Source organism: Sander vitreus, chromosome 6, assembly GCF_031162955.1.
Source record: "Sander vitreus isolate 19-12246 chromosome 6, sanVit1, whole genome shotgun sequence".
NCBI lineage: Eukaryota > Metazoa > Chordata > Actinopteri > Perciformes > Percidae > Sander > Sander vitreus.
The window spans coordinates 990,953-1,009,687 of NC_135860.1; the positions used below are offsets into that span (position 1 = coordinate 990,953).

General features: G+C 45.5%; 2 protein-coding genes across 2 annotated transcripts in view; one reads left to right on the forward strand and one right to left on the reverse strand.

The window, feature by feature from the left end:
* The window catches only part of pik3r4 (phosphoinositide-3-kinase, regulatory subunit 4), a 32,933-nt gene extending 29,884 nt beyond the window's left edge, over positions 1-3,049 (reverse strand). Inside the window, exons 1-2 of the mRNA XM_078251989.1 lie at positions 2,708-3,049; positions 1,314-2,054 (exon numbers count right to left, since the gene is read on the reverse strand). Coding sequence (XP_078108115.1) covers positions 1,314-2,031 — 718 coding nt within the window. The 5' untranslated portion in view covers positions 2,032-2,054; positions 2,708-3,049. The remainder of the gene's footprint in view (positions 1-1,313; positions 2,055-2,707) is intronic.
* Positions 3,050-5,381: 2,332 nt separating this feature from the next.
* On the forward strand, positions 5,382-17,976 carry kiaa0319 (KIAA0319 ortholog). Its single transcript, XM_078251743.1, has 15 exons — positions 5,382-5,444; positions 7,413-8,089; positions 9,123-9,219; positions 9,902-9,994; positions 10,144-10,293; positions 11,173-11,320; positions 11,437-11,585; positions 11,832-11,983; positions 12,416-12,554; positions 13,287-13,446; positions 13,753-13,889; positions 15,354-15,476; positions 16,200-16,290; positions 16,416-16,507; positions 17,819-17,976. Exons 1-15 carry the CDS (start codon positions 5,384-5,386, stop codon positions 17,974-17,976), a joined length of 2,427 nt encoding a protein of 808 aa, XP_078107869.1. The 5' UTR covers positions 5,382-5,383.
* The last annotated feature ends 759 nt before the right edge of the window (positions 17,977-18,735 follow it).

The window sequence follows — 18,735 nt, forward strand, 5'->3', positions numbered from 1 at the left end:
GTGCATTCTGGGCGTGCTGGTCTTACAGGGAGGTGTGTTCAGGTGCATTTTGGGTGTGCTGGTCTTACAGGGAGGTGTGTTCAGGTGCATTCTGGGCGTGCTGGTCTTACAGGGAGGTGTGTTCAGGTGCATTCTGGGCGTGCTGGTCTTACAGGGAGGTGTGTTCAGGTGCATTCTGGGCGTGCTGGTCTTACAGGGAGGTGTGTTCAGGTGCATTCTGGGCGTGCTGGTCTTACAGGGAGGTGTGTTCAGGTGCATTCTGGGCGTGCTGGTCTTACAGGGAGGGGTGTTCAGGTGCATTCTGGGCGTGCTGGTCTTACAGGGAGGTGTGTTCAGGTGCATTCTGGGCGTGCTGGTCTTACAGGGAGGTGTGTTCAGGTGCATTCTGGGCGTGCTGGTCTTACAGGAGGAGTGTTCAGGTGCATTCTGGGCGTGCTGGTCTTACAGGGAGGTGTGTTCAGGTGCATTCTGGGCGTGCTGGTCTTACAGGGAGGTGTGTTCAGGTGCATTCTGGGCGTGCTGGTCTTACAGGGAGGTGTGTTCAGGTGCATTCTGGGCGTGCTGGTCTTACAGGGAGGTGTGTTCAGGTGCATTCTGGGCGTGCTGGTCTTACAGGGAGGTGTGTTCAGGTGCATTCTGGGCGTATTGCTATCTTGAGGCAGTGGGAAGTGATGGCACCATTGACCAACAAAAACCTGGTCTAAAGTCAATAACGCAGCATTTCATTGTTATTTTAACAGAGCATTAGTAAAATGCTCCTAGGCTCGTGCACAGCGCGTGCACACTATGCTTGTTACACACACAGGGACGCACAGCAGCACACACACATGCAGAAGATTACAAATACAAATATTACGGTGCAAATCCTCCATCATAACAGCAATGCTCCAAGGTCCAAACGCGCCTGGCTTTTAAAGGGAATGGGAGATGATCTCTGATTGGTTGATTGCATGTTACGCCCAAAACACACCTCTGATTAATGAAGACACTAAGTACAACCCTTTAGAACCATGCGCCCGGCGCACGGACCCTTTTTTTCCGCCGTCAAACTAGCAAAAGTGGATTTGGACACGCCCTAAACACACCTGCGCCAGGCGCTTCACGCCGTGCGCTTGCCGCTTAGATTGTTAAGATAGGGCCCTTAGTCTTTATATCCACATTATTGGTGATTATTTATCAAAACTGTCATTGTGTAAATAATATTTTGTGAAAGCACGATAGCCAAATATCGACATCGAGTTATTAGGTCACCAATGTTGTGACATTTGATTTTTTTTCCATATCTCCCAGCTCTAATTTAAATGTCTCCCTACCTGCGGAGAAGATGTCCATGGCCTGTTTGAGCTCCCCTCTGCCCCGCTGGTTGTTGTTGGTCAGGTCCACCAGCGGCGTGTTCTGGTCGCTCTCGGTGGTGAACATGCTGCCGTCCACGAACCTCTCGGGAGCGATGTAGCACGTCCGCCGCCGCGACGTGTCGAAGAAGTAGTTGAAGTCGGCGGGGTTGTCCTCCGGCAGGTACGTGGGCTTGAAGCTGGCGAAGTCGGTGAGCAGCACCCAGTTCCAGCTGGTCACCATCACGTTCTCCGTCTTGATGTCGCCGTGGCGGACGCCGGCCCGGTGCGCCTGGTCCACGGCGTTGAGGATCTGGAAGGCCAGCCAGCGCTTCTCCACGTTGTTGAGGAAGGGCCGCGTGCTGATGCGGTCGTACAGGTTGTCGCGGACGTACTGGCGGAACAGGATGGCCGCCTTCTCCGTCAGCGAGGCTTTCTGGAACGGCAGGCAGTTCTGGCACGAGTGCAGGCGGATCTTCAGCTCCTCCAGCTCCTGTTTGTAGCTGGTCAGCGGCAGCGACGGGTCCTGGATGGCGAAGACTTTGACCACCACCAGGCCCTCGCGGTGTTTGGCCCGAGCCACCTTGAAGAAGCGCGTGCTGCCCAGGCTCTTGTCGTACTCGTGGTCGTGGATGTCTGAGAAGTAGCTGTCCACGGACAGGATCTGGGAGGGGGCGATGCCCGCCAGCTGGTTCCCCATCGCGGCGACCTCGACACAAACGTCTGCGGGGGGCAAAAGTGACAGAAAAGATGAGTTTACGGTGCTCAGAGTAGGGCTGCACGACCCTCAGGGCTCGACATTAAGGCTTGTCCTCATGAACGGGACAAGTGGATTTTTTTTGCGGGGCAAGTGGAAGAGAAATGTACTTTCCCCACTGGACGAGTTCAAACTCAAACATTTTTACACCAGTGTCGGCAGTGATAGATTTATTAAACAACACCCTTGTAACTGAAAAAACATTGAAATACTACTATTTCATATGTTCAGATCCATCACTTAATTCAGTCATTATTATAGTATACTTGTTTTAGGAATTATGCATGACATATTTTTAAATGAGCATTTTGCAAAAAGATCACGTACCCCTTGCAGTACTCCAAGGTAGGTAGGTTAATGTAAGTTATCAACTTAGAAAGTGTAATGGTGATATCTATAAGTTTAAATAGTTTCCCTATTACCCTGCAGCTGCAGTTTCTCCACCAATAATAATCCATGGGAGTAAACAAGACTCACATGATTCAGCTACACCAGTTTAGCATGCTAGCTAACCGTTATTACCGCCCTGAAATAAACTATTTCGGTTAAAAACACTTTGCCACAAACCCATTAACGTCCCGGTTAAAACAATGAAAAGAGTACGTGTTGTTGTTGTTACCAGCTGCTGTTGACAGGACCGCTGTTGACGTTGTTATTGATGATGATTGTGTGTACGTGTGTTTCAAAAGGCTAGCCGCTCGCGAGAAGTTGACGTTCAAAGCGACGCTGCTAACGGCTGCTAACGGTAACAAACTTCAGCCTGAACGCAGAGTAACCGTCTTCATTTCGTTTCCCGGTGCTTTGGCTACGACAGCTGTCAAGCTATCGTTACCGAACTTCTGCCGCCGTTAAAACGCCCCGCTGTGGTAAACGGACCGTAACCGTTAAAAATAAACGTAAAAAGTAGCTAGCAGCCTGAATCACAGTTAGCTTGTTAGCCGTTTTCATCTGTTGTTATGAATCCGGGTCAGACCGGAAACTGTAAATTCGATGATAGCGCCCCTGCTGGTCTATTTACGTTACTGCAAAGATCGTCTATCGAGATGATGGAGAAGATGACCCACTCAGTAGTTAAAAAAATAAATAAAACAATAATACCATTTACACAGTAGAGAAAAAAGTATTCAGATCCTTTTCTGCAGTAAAAGTATTAATACCACACTCAGAAATACTCCTCTACAAGTAAAAGGCCTGCATTTAAAATCTTACTTAACCTTATTAAGTATAAATGTTGCAGTAAAATGTTGCATAATAAATCAAATGCAATATATATATATATATATATATATATATATATATATATATATATATATATATATATTTTTCTTAAAAATATATTGAAATCCATTATTTGATATTCAAATACGATAATATTCTCTATTTAAAATACTGATACATTTATAGTAAATGTTTTAGTTTTTATAAATAACGGTAGAAATAATTAACAACATCGGCAACCAAGAGCCAAGTGTCTCTACGCCTGCGCAGAAAGTCTGTGTTGACGACGACACGTGTAGCGGGTCTGATTTAGCATCTACCTCGTTGGGTGGGTTAGGTTTAGGAAAAGATGCTTTGGGTTAAATCCTGGTTAAAAATAGACATTTTCTGGCAGAAATGAGCCCCTGAAGGCTAGCTTCCATGTGCGTGAGACTCCATTATGTAACCTGTAAGACTGACTGGGTCCACTGTGTCTGTGGGGAACCAGTAAAGAGCCACTGAAGAACTGGGACCGCAACCAGGTGTGTTAACGTGTTTTTTTTATTTTTTATTCAACGTGTTTTAACTATCAAACGGGACACCAACGACACGAGGAATGATTTAATTTGCTGTGGTTCCAGACGCCTTGTCGCCTTTTTCCTTTCATAATGGAAACAAATATTTCAGTGTTTTTTGACAGACGTTAGATTCTCATCCTCCTGTACGTTGTTAGCATACGTCATGTACACCAGACTCCGTTCACAAATCACCTCATTTTACGTTCTCTTGCAAGTCGAGATGTGGGAAACACATTATTATTTAAAATAAGGTTGCTATCCTTAATGGCCACTCTTTGGCTGCCGGATATTGCTACATGGCTCACCATGCTGGATGGACGTTATTTCAACCAAATCTATATTTAAAACCAGCTTACACTGCTAATGTTTATCAAGCGGTACGGCAGCTGGTATTAACAAAAGACCTACTTAAAAAGTTGAACGTTTTAGGGGTAAGACGTGCTATTTAGTGTAATGTATTTATTGCGAAATTTGACATTGGTATATACAAATACAGAAACCGTTTTCATTCAAATGTTATTAAATGTATGTCTCTGTCTGTAAGCAAGGAAACCTTAAATTTATAAAATTTTCAAGGGAGTTTTGGAGGCGAGGTATTTTAAGGAGAGCAACCAGTGCATCGTTTGGGTAGACATACACGACGGTTATGTGGTGCTTTCGTGTAAATAAAGCAAGTAAAACTGTCTTATATGTGGTTATTGTCGGATTTTGCGGTGTCAGAGGGATGAAGGTGCGTTTATTTTGAGTCAATGAGCAGCTTGTTGTCCTCTGCCGGGCGGGGCTCCCGGTGGCGCTGTCCGTGGTGCTGAAACTAACCCTGCGCTGTCCATGGTGCTGAAACTAACTAACCCGTATTATAGCCATTTCTCTCTCTCTGTAGCATATAAGAAATATATATATATATATATATATATATATATACATATGTGTATATATATATATATATATATATATACATATACATATATATATACATATATATATATACATATATACATATACGTATATGTGTATATATATATATATATATGTACATATATATATATACATACGTGTATATATATATATATACATATATATATATACATATATGTATTTTTGAACTGTGTGTAATAGGTGAAAAGAGCACAAAAATATTCTACTTAAGTAAAAGTACTTTTACGTTGACAGATGTTGACAGACGTTTACTTAAGTACAAGTAAAATTACCAGTATCAAAATCTACTCAAGTAAAAGTAAGAGGTTTTTTAGTCCAAGTGAAGTAGAAGTACAGAGTTTTAAAACTACTTTAAAAAGTACAAGTACACAAAAAAAAAAAACCCTACTCAATTACAGTAACATTAGTAATTGTAATTTGTAATCTCCACCTCTGGTATTGAGTTAAATCAGCCTAATTTATGTAACACGGTGTGGTATTGAACTGGTTTGCATGAAACAGGCTACATGTTTATGTTATTTTACCATTATGATGTTCTGATCTTGTGATCTGGCTCTCTGCTGTCTCCCAGTAAGGGTCCTGTGATGTTTTTAAGGCCGACCATGTGGGAGAAAACGTTTCTGCTGCTGCTTCACAGTGTGGAAGGTACAGACGCCACGTTGTCATTTGAGTTGGAGGTTGTTCTGTGTTGATTTAAGTATTAGTAACAGAGCTCAACAGTGTGGTTTCCAGGAGTAAAAATCCCATTGATTTTCTCCATTAGGATTCTGATTATCAGCCATAATTGTCTTAACCAGCCGAGGCAGACTGACCCCGAACTACGAGGTTGTGAAAAGGGGGTAAGCCCTATGTTCCCACAGCCCAATGTTTCCACAGCCCTATGGGGCTCTGGGAACATAGGGCTGTGGGACCATTGGGCTGTGGGACCATTGGGCTGTGGGAACATAGGGCTGTGGGACCATTGGGCTGTGGGACCATTGGGCTGTGGGACCATTGGGCTGTGGGAACATTGGGCTGTGGGAACATAGGGCTGTGGGACCATTGGGCTGTGGGAACATTGGGCTGTGGGACCATTGGGCTGTGGGAACATTGGGCTGTGGGAACATTGGGCTGTGGGAACATTGGGCTGTGGGACCATAGGGCTGTGGGAACATAGGGCTGTGGGACCATTGGGCTGTGGGAACATAGGGCTGTGGGAACATAGGGCTGTGGGAACATTGGGCTGTGGGAACATAGGGCTGTGGGAACATAGGGCTGTGGGACCATTGGGCTGTGGGAACATAGGGCTGTGGGAACATTGGGCTGTGGGAACATTGGGCTGTGGGAACATTGGGCTGTGGGAACATAGGCACGCTCCCGTGAAAAGAAAGCTCCTTTCTGCTCCTGTAGAAGCTAGAAGTCCATATGAAATATACCTTGTTTTACGAAAAACATGTTTTATTCGCCATGTCCCTGGAGAAATACTACAGTACCCACAATCCTAAGCGCAACAGCGACGTCTCTGATTGGTACTTGTCGCTGTTACCGTAGAAACGTTTACTGTACCCGCAATACCGCGAACGGCTACAGCGAGCTTCTACCATTGAAGTCTCTGATAGTTTCTGTACACGGTCTTGGACCTTTGCTTTTTTTGCCATTTTCAAAATGTTTTTTTTTTTGCGCCCACTCAAATGTTTTATGGTCACGATTCATCTCATAGCTGGTTGGCTCAGTTCCAGACTTAAAACTCCATATTTATCAGCATTGTTTTGAAACCTCAATGGAACAGTTCAATGGGGAAAAACTTCCGGAACCGGAGCCGTTAAACAACTGTTGAGCTCTATCAGAGCCGGTCTACGGAGAGCCTGTCCACTCCCTATTCAGCCCCATTGTACCGAATTTGGTTGCAGTTCCACCAGAGTTCCACTGGGGGTGATCACGGGTGAGTGCAAAATGAATGGGAGTCTATGGAGCTAGACGCTAAAGGAATGGGACTCTATGGAGCTAGACGGCTACATTTGTCTCTTTCGCCTGATTGTTGTTGAGAAATCTCAGATCTGATTGTAGTTTTTGCAAGTCCAACATGGATTATAGGTCAAAAGTTGAATGAACGAGTACTTATGTCCTTTTGATTTCTCACAGGTTGAGTCGTTGTTGCTCATAACACGCTAGCATTCTGCTAATGAATGCTGATTGGTCAGTGAAGGACTGATTACGATCGGAGATCCCGCTTGACGGCATCTGAAGCGGAACCAGAATGTCAGAGCCCGTCTACGGGCAGAGAAGTGACTCAGAGCTTGCCGTAAAGCAGTATCTCTGGCCGTATATGTGTATGACGTCATTGACATTTTAAAAGGCTTTTTAGAACAAAAAAGCCTCTTTAAAATAATCTAACACCCAGCAGTGTGTATTTTCTTAGCCTCCCCTTTCAAATGCAACATTCAAATTACTAGACAAAAAATGATATCCTGAGAAAAGTGGATTTTGAGGGGTATAGCTCCATAGACCTCCATTCATTCTGCACTGGCCTGTGAGCGCCTCCTATATGGAACCAGAGTGGAACTGCAACCAGTTCAGAAGCCGGAAGTTTCCTGAGAGTGGAAGTTCTCTTCTTATTATTGTGTTGTGTTGCAGCTGTCGTTGCGTCTCAGTGCTGGCATGGGGCGACCTTCTCCGAGGCGGTGGTGTCTCCGGCGGTGGAGAGCAGCGGTATCCTGCGGGTCCCAGGCGTGTCGTCTCTGCCGCAGTGCGTGGCAGCGTGCTGCGACCTGCCTGGTTACGACCTGGCCTGGCTGTTCGAGGGCCGCTGCTACATCCTGAGCTGCCAGCAGAGGGAGAGCTGCCAGCCCCGAGAAAGACCCGGCGCCGACTCCTTCCTCGCCTTCCTGCGGAGAGCGTCGCCGCAGACGCTGGTGCTGCAGTCTCTGGTGAGAGGAGAGCCGTACGCCAGCCGCTGGAGGCCCCTCTTGCAGCCCTACGAGGCCCCCGGGGACCTGGAGGCCCTGAAGGACCTCGCCCAGTTCAACGGGCCCCGGCAGGACTTCTCCGACCCCGGCATGCTGGATGTGGAGTATCCAGAGGGAAGCCAGAAGGAGAGGGACGGCCCCGGCTCGGAGGCTGAGATGACGACCGTTCAGCCGTCCTTAAAGGGAGGAGACGGGTACAACCAATCAGAGGCCGAGGATAGTCCAGAGAGGGGGATGACAGAGAGCAGCGTGGCCCAGAATAGAGCCTCCTCTGGGGGGAACATCAGTCAGGGAGACGAGGGTAAAACCGGGAGACCAACTGATCCTGTTGCTGCAGAGCACACAGTGAGTGATTACGTTATTCAGGTTAATGAGGCTAATGAGGATATTACAGCACTCCAACAAGTGCACATAATGGTGCGGATTCTAAACATCAATGGTGAGGCACAGTAGCATATAGCAAAGACTTATGTTAAGAGACTAAAGAGCAAACCAGGAGTCAAAAGAGCAAAGAGTAAAATTTCCTTTGAAACTACCACTACTACAGTATTAATATATGTGACCTTTCATCCCACACCTTCTTCCCTCAGCCCCCTTAAAGGTCCCCATGGCATATAAAATGTCATTTTATGAGGTTTTTTATCATTAATATGAGTTCCCCCAGCCTGCCTATGGTCCCCCAGTGGCTAGAAATGGTGATAGGTGTAAACCGAGCCCTGGGTATCCTGCTCTGCCTTTGAGAAAATGAAAGCTCAGATGGGCCGATCTGGAATCCTCCCTTTATGACGTCATAAGGGGAAAGGTTACCTCCCCTTTCTCTGCTTTGCCCGCCCAGAAAATTTGGCCCGCCCATGAGAAAGAGAGAGACATCATGGCTTGAAAACGAGCAAAGTAGCAGTTGGTCAAGGCCACTGAAAATTAGGCCCTATGTTCCAAGGGTTAGGGTTAAGGGTTTTTTTTTTTTTTAAATCTTAGAAATGTGGGAACTGTGGGAACATAGGGCCTAATTTTGAAAAGAATCTCAGAAATGTGGGAACATAGGCACGCTCTCAACACACCACGTTCAACATTTTTTTGTTTATATTCTTTTTTTCTGTTTACCTTCAAAATAAATCGAGCTGTTTAATGGATGTCACGTCTGTGTGTTCAGTACAGAGAGGGAGTCATACACATAGTTAGCTTAGCTTAGCACAAAGACTGGAAGCAGAGGGCACCAGCTAGCCTGGAAATGCTTGCCAAGACGAGAGAGAAATATCAGCAAAGATGTCGCACTCTGTTAATGACTCATCATGTTTATTTTTATTTATTATTATTTTTTTTACAGACCGAGCCACAAGGTGGCGCTGATGCAACCTCATTGACACTCTCACTGCTACAGAAACCAACAGCTGTCTCCACCCAACAAGACCATATAAGGACTTCCCTTCCCACCGTTGCCATGCCCCATTGGCCCACCAGCACGCCCACACAGCCAGGTAGACCTTCAAGTATGATGTCAAGTTTAACAACCACATTCAAAACTGCGTATTTATGATATTAATCATAAAGTATTATTTGAAAATGACTGACTTTGGCACCCCCCCAGTGGATGAATCAAAGAAAAGACACAGAGGTGAATGCTCTTAAAGCAACACTAAGGAACTTTTCCTCTTCGGTCCCCCTACAGGTTGGAACCGGAATAGGCCATTACCATTTTCTGAATCGTGTAGTTTACCACAGAGGTCTGACCAATCTGTGGTCTCTGCTGTGATTATTATCTGTCCTGTGAGGCTTTGCTAGCGTCTTTGACGAACCAAATCTAGCGTTAGGAACAGCAACACGTCACCCCCGGTCGGACTGACTGCTAGTGTGGGTGGCGTCATGTCCTTTAGTCCGCGGCCCAACAGGTACATTAGCTCTCCAAGCTAACACGACTCAAAGTGTTGACATATGAAAGCATCAAACATGCAATTGAGATGAAGGAGATGAGAGTAGATCCAGTTGTTCCTCGTCCCCGTTTGCTCAGCGGCGATACATTGTCTGTACGGGACGCAGGAGGTTTCTACCCGGAAGTTATTAGAAACAAACTAAATCGGATCTGGAAGAAGTTATCTTCTTTTTCTCCGAAGTCTCCAGCTGAAATAAAACGGGTGCTTTCTTTCCTTCCTTCACCTGCAGACCGACCTCTGGTGGTGTCCGCTGGAAACCCTGTAGAGCGGACGTTGCCTGCGAATAAGCCTAATGCTTCAGTTTCCCCTGAACCCACAACTGGTACCACGCACACACACACGCACACACACACACACACACACACACACACACACACACACCACTGACAAACTGTAACAAAAATCTGCAGCTTCCGTTTGGGTCTGGTACTAAGGACATTACATATGTGTGTAATTTCTGATGCTCCACAGACATGCTGAAGGTGCTCCAGTCAGCAGCCACAGCCAGCACCCCCCACCCCCCGGACACAACTGTGACCTCCGACCACATCATCCCCGCAGCTCCCAGCACCAACCCTCCACCCGTGACCACGCCCTCTGCTACGCCCGCCACAGAGTCTGGTAAAGTTACACACAAAGCAGGGAAACCTCTGAGACTTGCAGAAGCATATTTGGTTTATTTTGAACATGTTAAAAATAACTAGATAAAAGATAAATAACAACATGTCCATTCAAATGTATCATTCAAAATGATTGTAAATGATTCAAATAAGGATTCTCATGTTCAAAAAGGAGTAGTTTCTATTTTTGTACAAACAATTTAAGTCTTCACCCATTTATATATATGTATGAATACAGATACATGCATATATACATACTGTACTTACACGTACATATACACATGCATACACATATACACATGCATACACATATACACATGCATACACATACACACATGCATACAAATATACACATGCATACAAATATACACATGCATACAAATATACACATGCATACAAATACACACATGCATACACATACACACATACACATGCATACACATACACACATGCATACAAATATACACATGCATACACATACACACATGCATACACATACACACATGCATACACATACACACATGCATACACATACACACATGCATACACATATACACATGCATACACATATACACATGCATACAAATATACACATGCATACACATTTACACATGCATACAAATATATACATGCATACACATGCATACACATATACACATACATACACATATACACATGCATACACATATACACATGCATACAAATATACACATGCATACACATTTACACATGCATACACACGTTTTTCTTTTCCAGCTATCACCTACCAGTGTCCATGTTTCAAGTCTACAGGCAGCTGAAAATACAGAAATACTGCAGAAATACACCTGTGGATGTCTCCATTTTTCTTATACTCCTTTTATACCCCCCCTTTGTTCAGAATCAGAGGCCGGAGGGTCAAACCGTGGCCCGGTGGCCGTCGTGGGTCCTGACAGGAAGTTGCTTCTCCCGGTGAGCAGCTTGTCACTCGACGGCAGCGGAAGCAGCGACGACCGCGGCATCGCCAGCTACCACTGGGACGCCATCAGGTAGGAAACAGTCAGTGTGCTTCAGACACGTTTTACTGAACAGTGTTTCAACCAAGATTTAATAACTCTTAACTCTTTCACCTGTGGTTTTTTTTTCTCCGTCGCTGTTATTCCAGCGGCCCACCGGGTTTAAAGCTGGAGGGAGCAGACCAGGCAGTAGCCAAGGCAACAGGCCTTCGGGTTGGACGCTACACCTTCAGACTGACTGTCTGTGACCGGCAGGGGGCGACAGACAGCGCGTCACTGACTGTCAGGGTGCAGGAAGGTCAGAGGGTTCAGGGTTCAACGCTTCCGTTAAAAGCATCAAAAGTGTAAAAAGTCGAAAAAAACATCAAAATCATCAAGCACCAACTAAATTTTGATTGGCTAACGGCACATTCAAATCAAATGATGTTTGGTACAATTGACGTCCGAATGGGCGAGTGTGTTGTTATATTTACGTGGCGTCCGACGTGGCACACAAGGTCCATGTTAACGCTTACGTTTCTTCCCGTCGTCCTTCCTCCTGCAGCCCTAAGTCTTCCTCCCGTCGCTCACGCCAGCGGCAGCCACACTCTTACTCTGCCCAACAACTCTCTGGTGCTCCGGGGCTCCGTGACCAACGGAGACCAGGCCGAGGTGCGCTACCTGTGGGTCCGAGACAGCCAGAGTCCTGCAGCCGGGGTCAGTATCCACCTTCTGATGCTTAAGATAAGAGAACATTAGAATTAGAGAGATTAAGAGAACATTTATTAGATTAGCGTGAATCTGATTAGATACAAGTAGAACACAGTTTTATCACAATATGATATTATATCGATTCTTTGGACAATGATGTGGTAGTTGCTTTAGTAAGGCTCCTGCGATGCCTCTGTGTGTGTGTGTGTGTGTGTGTGTGTGTGTGTGTGTGTGTGTGTTTATATGCATGTGTGTGTGTACATGCGTGTGTGTATATGCGTGTGTGTGGTGTGTGTGTGTGCGTCTGTGTGTCTGTGGGTATTTGCGTGTGTATGTGTGTGTACATCTGTGTGTGTCTGTATGTGTGTGTGTATATATGCATGTGTATATGTGTGTGTGTGTGTGTGTGTGTGTGTGTGTGTGTGTGTGTGTGTACAGGACGTGCTGTACGGCTCAGAGACTCAGGCCTCCCTGTACCTGGCCAACCTGGTGGAGGGCACCTACCTGTTCCAGCTTAGGGTGACCGACGCTAAGGGGCGGTCCAGTTCCGCCACCGGCACCGTGGAGGTCCGGCCAGGTAGGTTTTTGCGAGGTCTTAAAGGCCCTGAATGCCCACACAGGTGTTTGGAGTAACGTAGTGACCGTACCGTAGTGACCGTACCGTAGTGACCCTAACGTAGTGACATAACGTAGTGACATAACGTAGTGACCGTACTGTAGTGACCGTACCGTAGTGACCCTAACGTAGTGACCGTACCGTAGTGACCCCAACGTAGTGACCGTAACGTAGTGACCCCAACGTAGTGACACGACGTAGTGACATAACGTAGTGACCCTGACGTAGTGACCTTACCGTAGTGACCGTACCGTAGTGACCCTAACGTAGTGACATAACGTAGTGACCGTACTGTAGTGACCCCAACGTAGTGACCCCAACGTAGTGACCGTAACGTAGTGACCGTAACGTAGTGACCCTGACGTAGTGACCCTGACGTAGTGACCTTGACGTAGTGACCCTGAAGTAGTGACCCTGACGTAGTGACCCCAACGTAGTGACCCCAACGTAGTGACCATACCGTAGTGACCGTAACGTAGTGACCCTGACATAGTGACCCTGACATAGTGACCGTAACGTAGTGACCCTGACGTAGTGACCCTGACGTAGTGACCGTACCGTAGTGACCCTAATGTAGTGACCTTAACGTAGTGACCTTAACGTAGTGACCCTGACGTAGTGACCCTGACGTAGTGACCCTGACGTAGTGACCCTAACGTAGTAACGTGTGTCCCTGCTGTGTCTCCACCGTAGAGCCGGATGGAGGCGACGCGGTGGAGCTGGAGATGCTGGTGTCGGTGTCCCAGGTCAGCGTGGCTCAGAGGGACACGGTGGTCCGACAGCTCGCCGCGCTGCTGCACGTCCTCGACGGCGACATCCAGGTCCAAGCGCTGCAGGGACACTCGCACCTCAGGTACCAGGACGCAATGACCAGCTGATTGCTCTCTTTTTTTAACAGTGTTGAATCACACACATAAACTAATTAATTTTAAATAAGAGAAAGAAAAGTAGTCAGATTATTTAATGAGAAAACATTTAAAAGAAGTTTCTTAACCTAAAAGAAAAACATTTCAGAAAATAAACTCTTTGATCAAGAAATGCAGTGTTTTAACATCTTTAAAGATATAAAGTCATGGATATGGTCTGTGTGTGTGTGTGTGTGTGTGTGTGTGTGTGTGTGTGTGTGTGTGTGTGTGTGTGTGTGTGTGTGTGTGTGTAGCACGGTGCTGCGGTTCTCGGTGCGGGGCCCCTCTGGGCCGACCCCTGGCTCCAGGCTGGTGGGCGTGCTGAGGAACCAGCTGCTCCGAGAGAAGAGCGACTACCTGCTGTTCAGAGTGCTGAGAGTCGACACCGTCCGTGAGTTCAAACACTGCAGACTTCTAGAAATCATCCAAATATTTAGCCATGACGTTGGAAATCTTTTAGACAACAGTAAGCTACGCTATCTGTACGTCAACACAACTCTTCCCGGCACTCCTCTCTCCAACTCTTACAAAACGTTATTCACCCATTTACATGTGACAATACGCTGGCTCTATACACTCTAAAAGCGTAACTCTCGCCAAAATGCAACCTAGGGTCTTTTTGTGAATGTACCCGAGTCAAACCTTCGTTTAAAAGCATAATTAGCACGGAAACGCCACTTTTAAGATGGACCGTATTCTCGTTTTTGGGTCAAATGGCCTTTTGAATGGGAGTGCTAGGGGCACTACTATGATCGCATCAAAATCACTATGTTTAAACCACTAAGAAGGCTCGACACAACATGAGACTTTGCTCCAAGTATCACCAGGGGCTCTACACCTTAACCACAGCACTGACAACATTGGTTGGTACCCAGAGTTTACTAAAAAGAAAAGTTTTCAACAACTCACCGTAGCTGTTAATGTTTCCGCTCGCCACCATCTTGCCAGTCAAAAATAGTCGATCTCTGAATGCAACGCAACAGGGAGGAGAGTAAAGATGGAAAGCTCCTAAAGCTCAGTTCCATAGAAATGCACGGATAATTCGTCGTTTTGTCGTTAGTGAAAAACAATATTGACCTCGTAGTCCTGAAAAAGGAGGACATTTCCTCCTATGAAGTCCGTTCGTTCGCATTCGGAGATAGACTCTTTCTTTTTGACGCCGAAAACAATCCTAATTAACGAAAGTTTGACTCGGGTACATTCACAAAAAGACCCTAGGTTGCATTTTGGCGAGAGTTACGCTTTAAAAGTCCTGATTATTTACATGGAGTCTGGTGGAGATATGCTGGCTCTATACACGCTAAAAGTCCTGATTATTTACATGGAGTCTGGTGGAGATATGCTGGCTCTATACACGCTAAAAGTCCTGATTATTTACATGGAGTCTGGTGGAGATATGCTGGTTCTATACACGCTAAAAGTCCTGATTATTTACATGGAGTCTGGTGGAAATATGCTGGCTCTATACACGCTAAAAGTCCTGATTATTTACATGGAGTCTGGTGGAGATATGCTGGCTCTATACACGCTAAAAGTACTGATTATTTACATGGAGTCTGGTGGAGATATGCTGGCTCTATACACGCTAAAAGTCCTGATTATTTACATGGAGTCTGGTGGAGTTTGGTGATGGGGATTTCGGGGCTGTTTGATGTTAAACTAAAAGGATCTTACTCTCTAACTAAAAGGCCTATCTCTGTAGGGATCCTTTCATAATGTTGTCAGACACACAACTTTTAGTGGACGCTAACTGGTAGTGTGCATTTGCCCTGTAGGATGGCTGCAACAAGAACAAACAGATTCATTTTTAAATGGCATCTTACCGTCATTTTTCTCTCTGTCCTGTTTTCTTCAGTGTGTTTGCTTCGCTGTTCGGGCCATGGTCAGTGTGATCCAATCACCAAGGAGTGTGCATGCGACCCATTCTGGACGGAGAACCTGGTTCGTCGTTACTTAGGCGACGGAGAGAGCAACTGTGGTAATTACAAGCGCTGATCATTGGCGTCAGATTAAAATATCATGAATTATAAATCAGTTAGAAGTTCAACGGAGGATGTAATAACAGATAAACCAACATTTCCAAGAAATAATGATCCAAACTCCTGAACCATGATACACAACACTGATTTCTGAGTCGATAAAAGTACATAAAAGTACTCGTGTCGCCTTTTTCATCAAAGATATAGCATGAATTTCAGCAGAGGTGTTTGTTTCCAAACAGGATTATTGACCTGACAGTTATATAATACCATCAAAGTATGGATTTAAATAGCAGAGGTATGTTGTCAATGGTAATGCGATTAGTGATATAAGTTATGGGAATCAGAGGACAGTGTCTGACTGTCCCGGGACACAGTCATGGCAGTCACAGGACACTACTAACAGGACAGGACAGTTTTTGCTGCCACTGCGAGTCTGAGTGAGATGGAGAAGGACTGCTCTCTTTGTCCGGTCAGCTTGGAGATGGCGTTATCTTCATCTTCGTCATCTTAGTTTGCTATCTAGTGTCTGCAAAAATTAGTTTTATTCACAGGTTATTAATATCCAATATCCAATGTTGTCCAAACAGCTCCAAATTTAAAACCCTAAGTTCATCGGGTACACAGGAAGCACACACACACACACACACACACACGGTCCTAGCTTTGTAGTTAGATGCATCAGGTTTTATGTAACCGTGGTGATTTGTTCCTCCTGTCAGAGTGGAGGGTGCTGTACGTCATCCTGACCAGCTTCATGCTCGTGGTCTTCATCCTGTCCGTCAGCTGGACCGTCATCTGCTGCTGCAAGAGGTGAACGCACGTCGACACACGATACCGATTCCAGATGTTTTGACTTGTTCAAACTGGTTGTTGTCCTGAAGGCGTCGCAGTGTCACCGTGTGTCTGAACGGCCCGTTTGTGTCACCTGTGTTCAGGAGGAGACAGAACAAAGTGAGGAAGAAAACCAAATACACCATCCTGGACAACATGGACGAACAGGAGCGGGTGGAGCTCAGACCCAAATTCAGTGAGTCACTTTGACTATTCAGAGCGTCTTCGGTCCTGACTGTACGGCGGCCCTGGCAGCTCAACGCAATGCAAAGACAGACAACGTGAGCAAGTACAGAAACATGCTGCAAGTAGGGTTGGGGATCGTTTGGATTTTTACGATTCTGATGCCGAACCGGTACTTTTAAAACGATTCCAATTCCTAAATTGATTCTTGAAAAACTGAAAAATGACATTGAAGATGTAATATGTTTACTAGCGATCACGTTCAGTGAATGGTTCATATGCTTTTACGTCTGTTTTGGTGAGCCCAGAGGGAAAATATGGCATTTTAAAAGTAGCCTACATTTACGGTAGCTAGCTAACGAGAAAGTGTGATATTTTTACGTCCGTTTCGGAGCGACAGAGGGAAAATATTTCAGTCGACACGTTAAGTGGAACCGAAATTTGTGTTCTAATCCGGTCCGATTCCTACCGGTTGCGTAAGAACTGGTTCCATAGTGATGGAACCAAAGACCACTGACTTACCTGTTCATAATTTATGTGATGTGAGAGACAGTATATCTTCTATTAAGATGATCACTTTGCTTTATTATTTGTAATAATCAAAAAGCAAGTGCAATAAAACACTATAGGATATTACTTGTCCTGAAGAATCCAGAGTACAAAGTGCTCGCTGACATTATGTCTGTGCCCAAAATGAAAACGATTATAGCCAGATGATTGAGGAATATGATGCAGCCAGGTGTGTACCAGGCGACCAATCACGATGCCCGTTCTAGATGGATTTTGAACTAAACTAATACCTGTTTTCTGAACAAGCGCGCTTCATCAATGGATTTATTTTGAAGGAGGAAGTTACTTTAGAACAAAAGCATGTAGTGCTGGACTCGGTCGAGACCAACTAGAATATTTGACGAGTCCAATGGCCGAGTCCGAGACAACAGAAAAGCGCCTCGAGTCCGGACTCAAGTCCAGTACTACAGCCCTGCCTGGGACACAGCCACTAAACGAGAGGCATACCCACCAAACGAGACAAAACATATCTCAAAGACGAGGAAACATGTCGCTCAACCAGGAAACTGTCTTGAGATTTAACGTGCCCCAGGTCTGTGGATTAACTTGAGTAACCTGTCATGATTTCTGCAGAGACATTGCAGTTGAGTTTTTCAAAAGGTATTTTTTGGCACTTTGAGCTCCACGTCTAATCTAATAAATATATTTTCAGTATCTAAACTGATTAATAGCACAACAGATTAGACGTAAATATGGATTTTGGAATTTGATGTGAACTGTCCCTCTAAGAATCAAACACCTTACCTCTCTGCAGGTATCAAACACCGCAGCACAGAGCACAACTCCAGCCTGATGATGTCAGAGTCGGAGCTGGACAGCGACCAGGACACCATCTTCAGCCGGGACCGACCCGTCCGCAGCAGGAACCGGACCAGCGGCCAGGCCGCCCGCAACGGCAACGCCTTCGGCTGACGGGGGCCAGCCGACCTCCCAGTGACGCAGGCGGGACTCCTCTGGGACGTTTGCACTCTGGCAGCCTCAAGTGGCAGCGAAACTTTTCACTTGAAGCACTTCATTACCCAGAAATCCTGTTTCTGTGAGAGTCAGTAAGATGAACCAGCGTCCCATTTCAGGCTCAAAGTCCTTCAAAACGACTTGAGGCCCAAAAGGACAGACCTGCGACTCCTCACGCAGGATCACATGGGTTAAAACATCCACATTTGGGTAAAAAAAAAAAATAGCGAGATATTTGGACGATTCTTTACAATAAGACAACCTTGAAGACCTGCGTTGGCATATTCACTTCTGAAATGCAGACTTTTAAGGTAGAGATTTTAAGAAAAAGCAGACATATTTAGAACTTGTCTTTCCCCGGAGCCACATGAGTAGATGGATAGTTTCAACGTCTAGGACGAGGTTAGTCTAGCTTAGCACAAAGACTGGAAGCAGGGAGAAACTGCTAGCCTAGTTCCAATAAAACGGGAAAAATCCACCTTCCAACAACTGCAAAGTCTGTTTGATTTACATGTTGTATCTTGTTAAGAAAGCTAGTCACCGATCTAGGGCAGCAACTTTTATTTATTTATATATTTTAACGATTATTTTCATCATCGATTAATCTGTGGATGATTTCCTGGATGAACGGATCAGTAGTTTGGTCTCTAAAATGTCAGAAAATAGTGAAAATTGTGGATCAGCGTTTCCCAAAAAGCTCAAGATGACGTCCTCAAA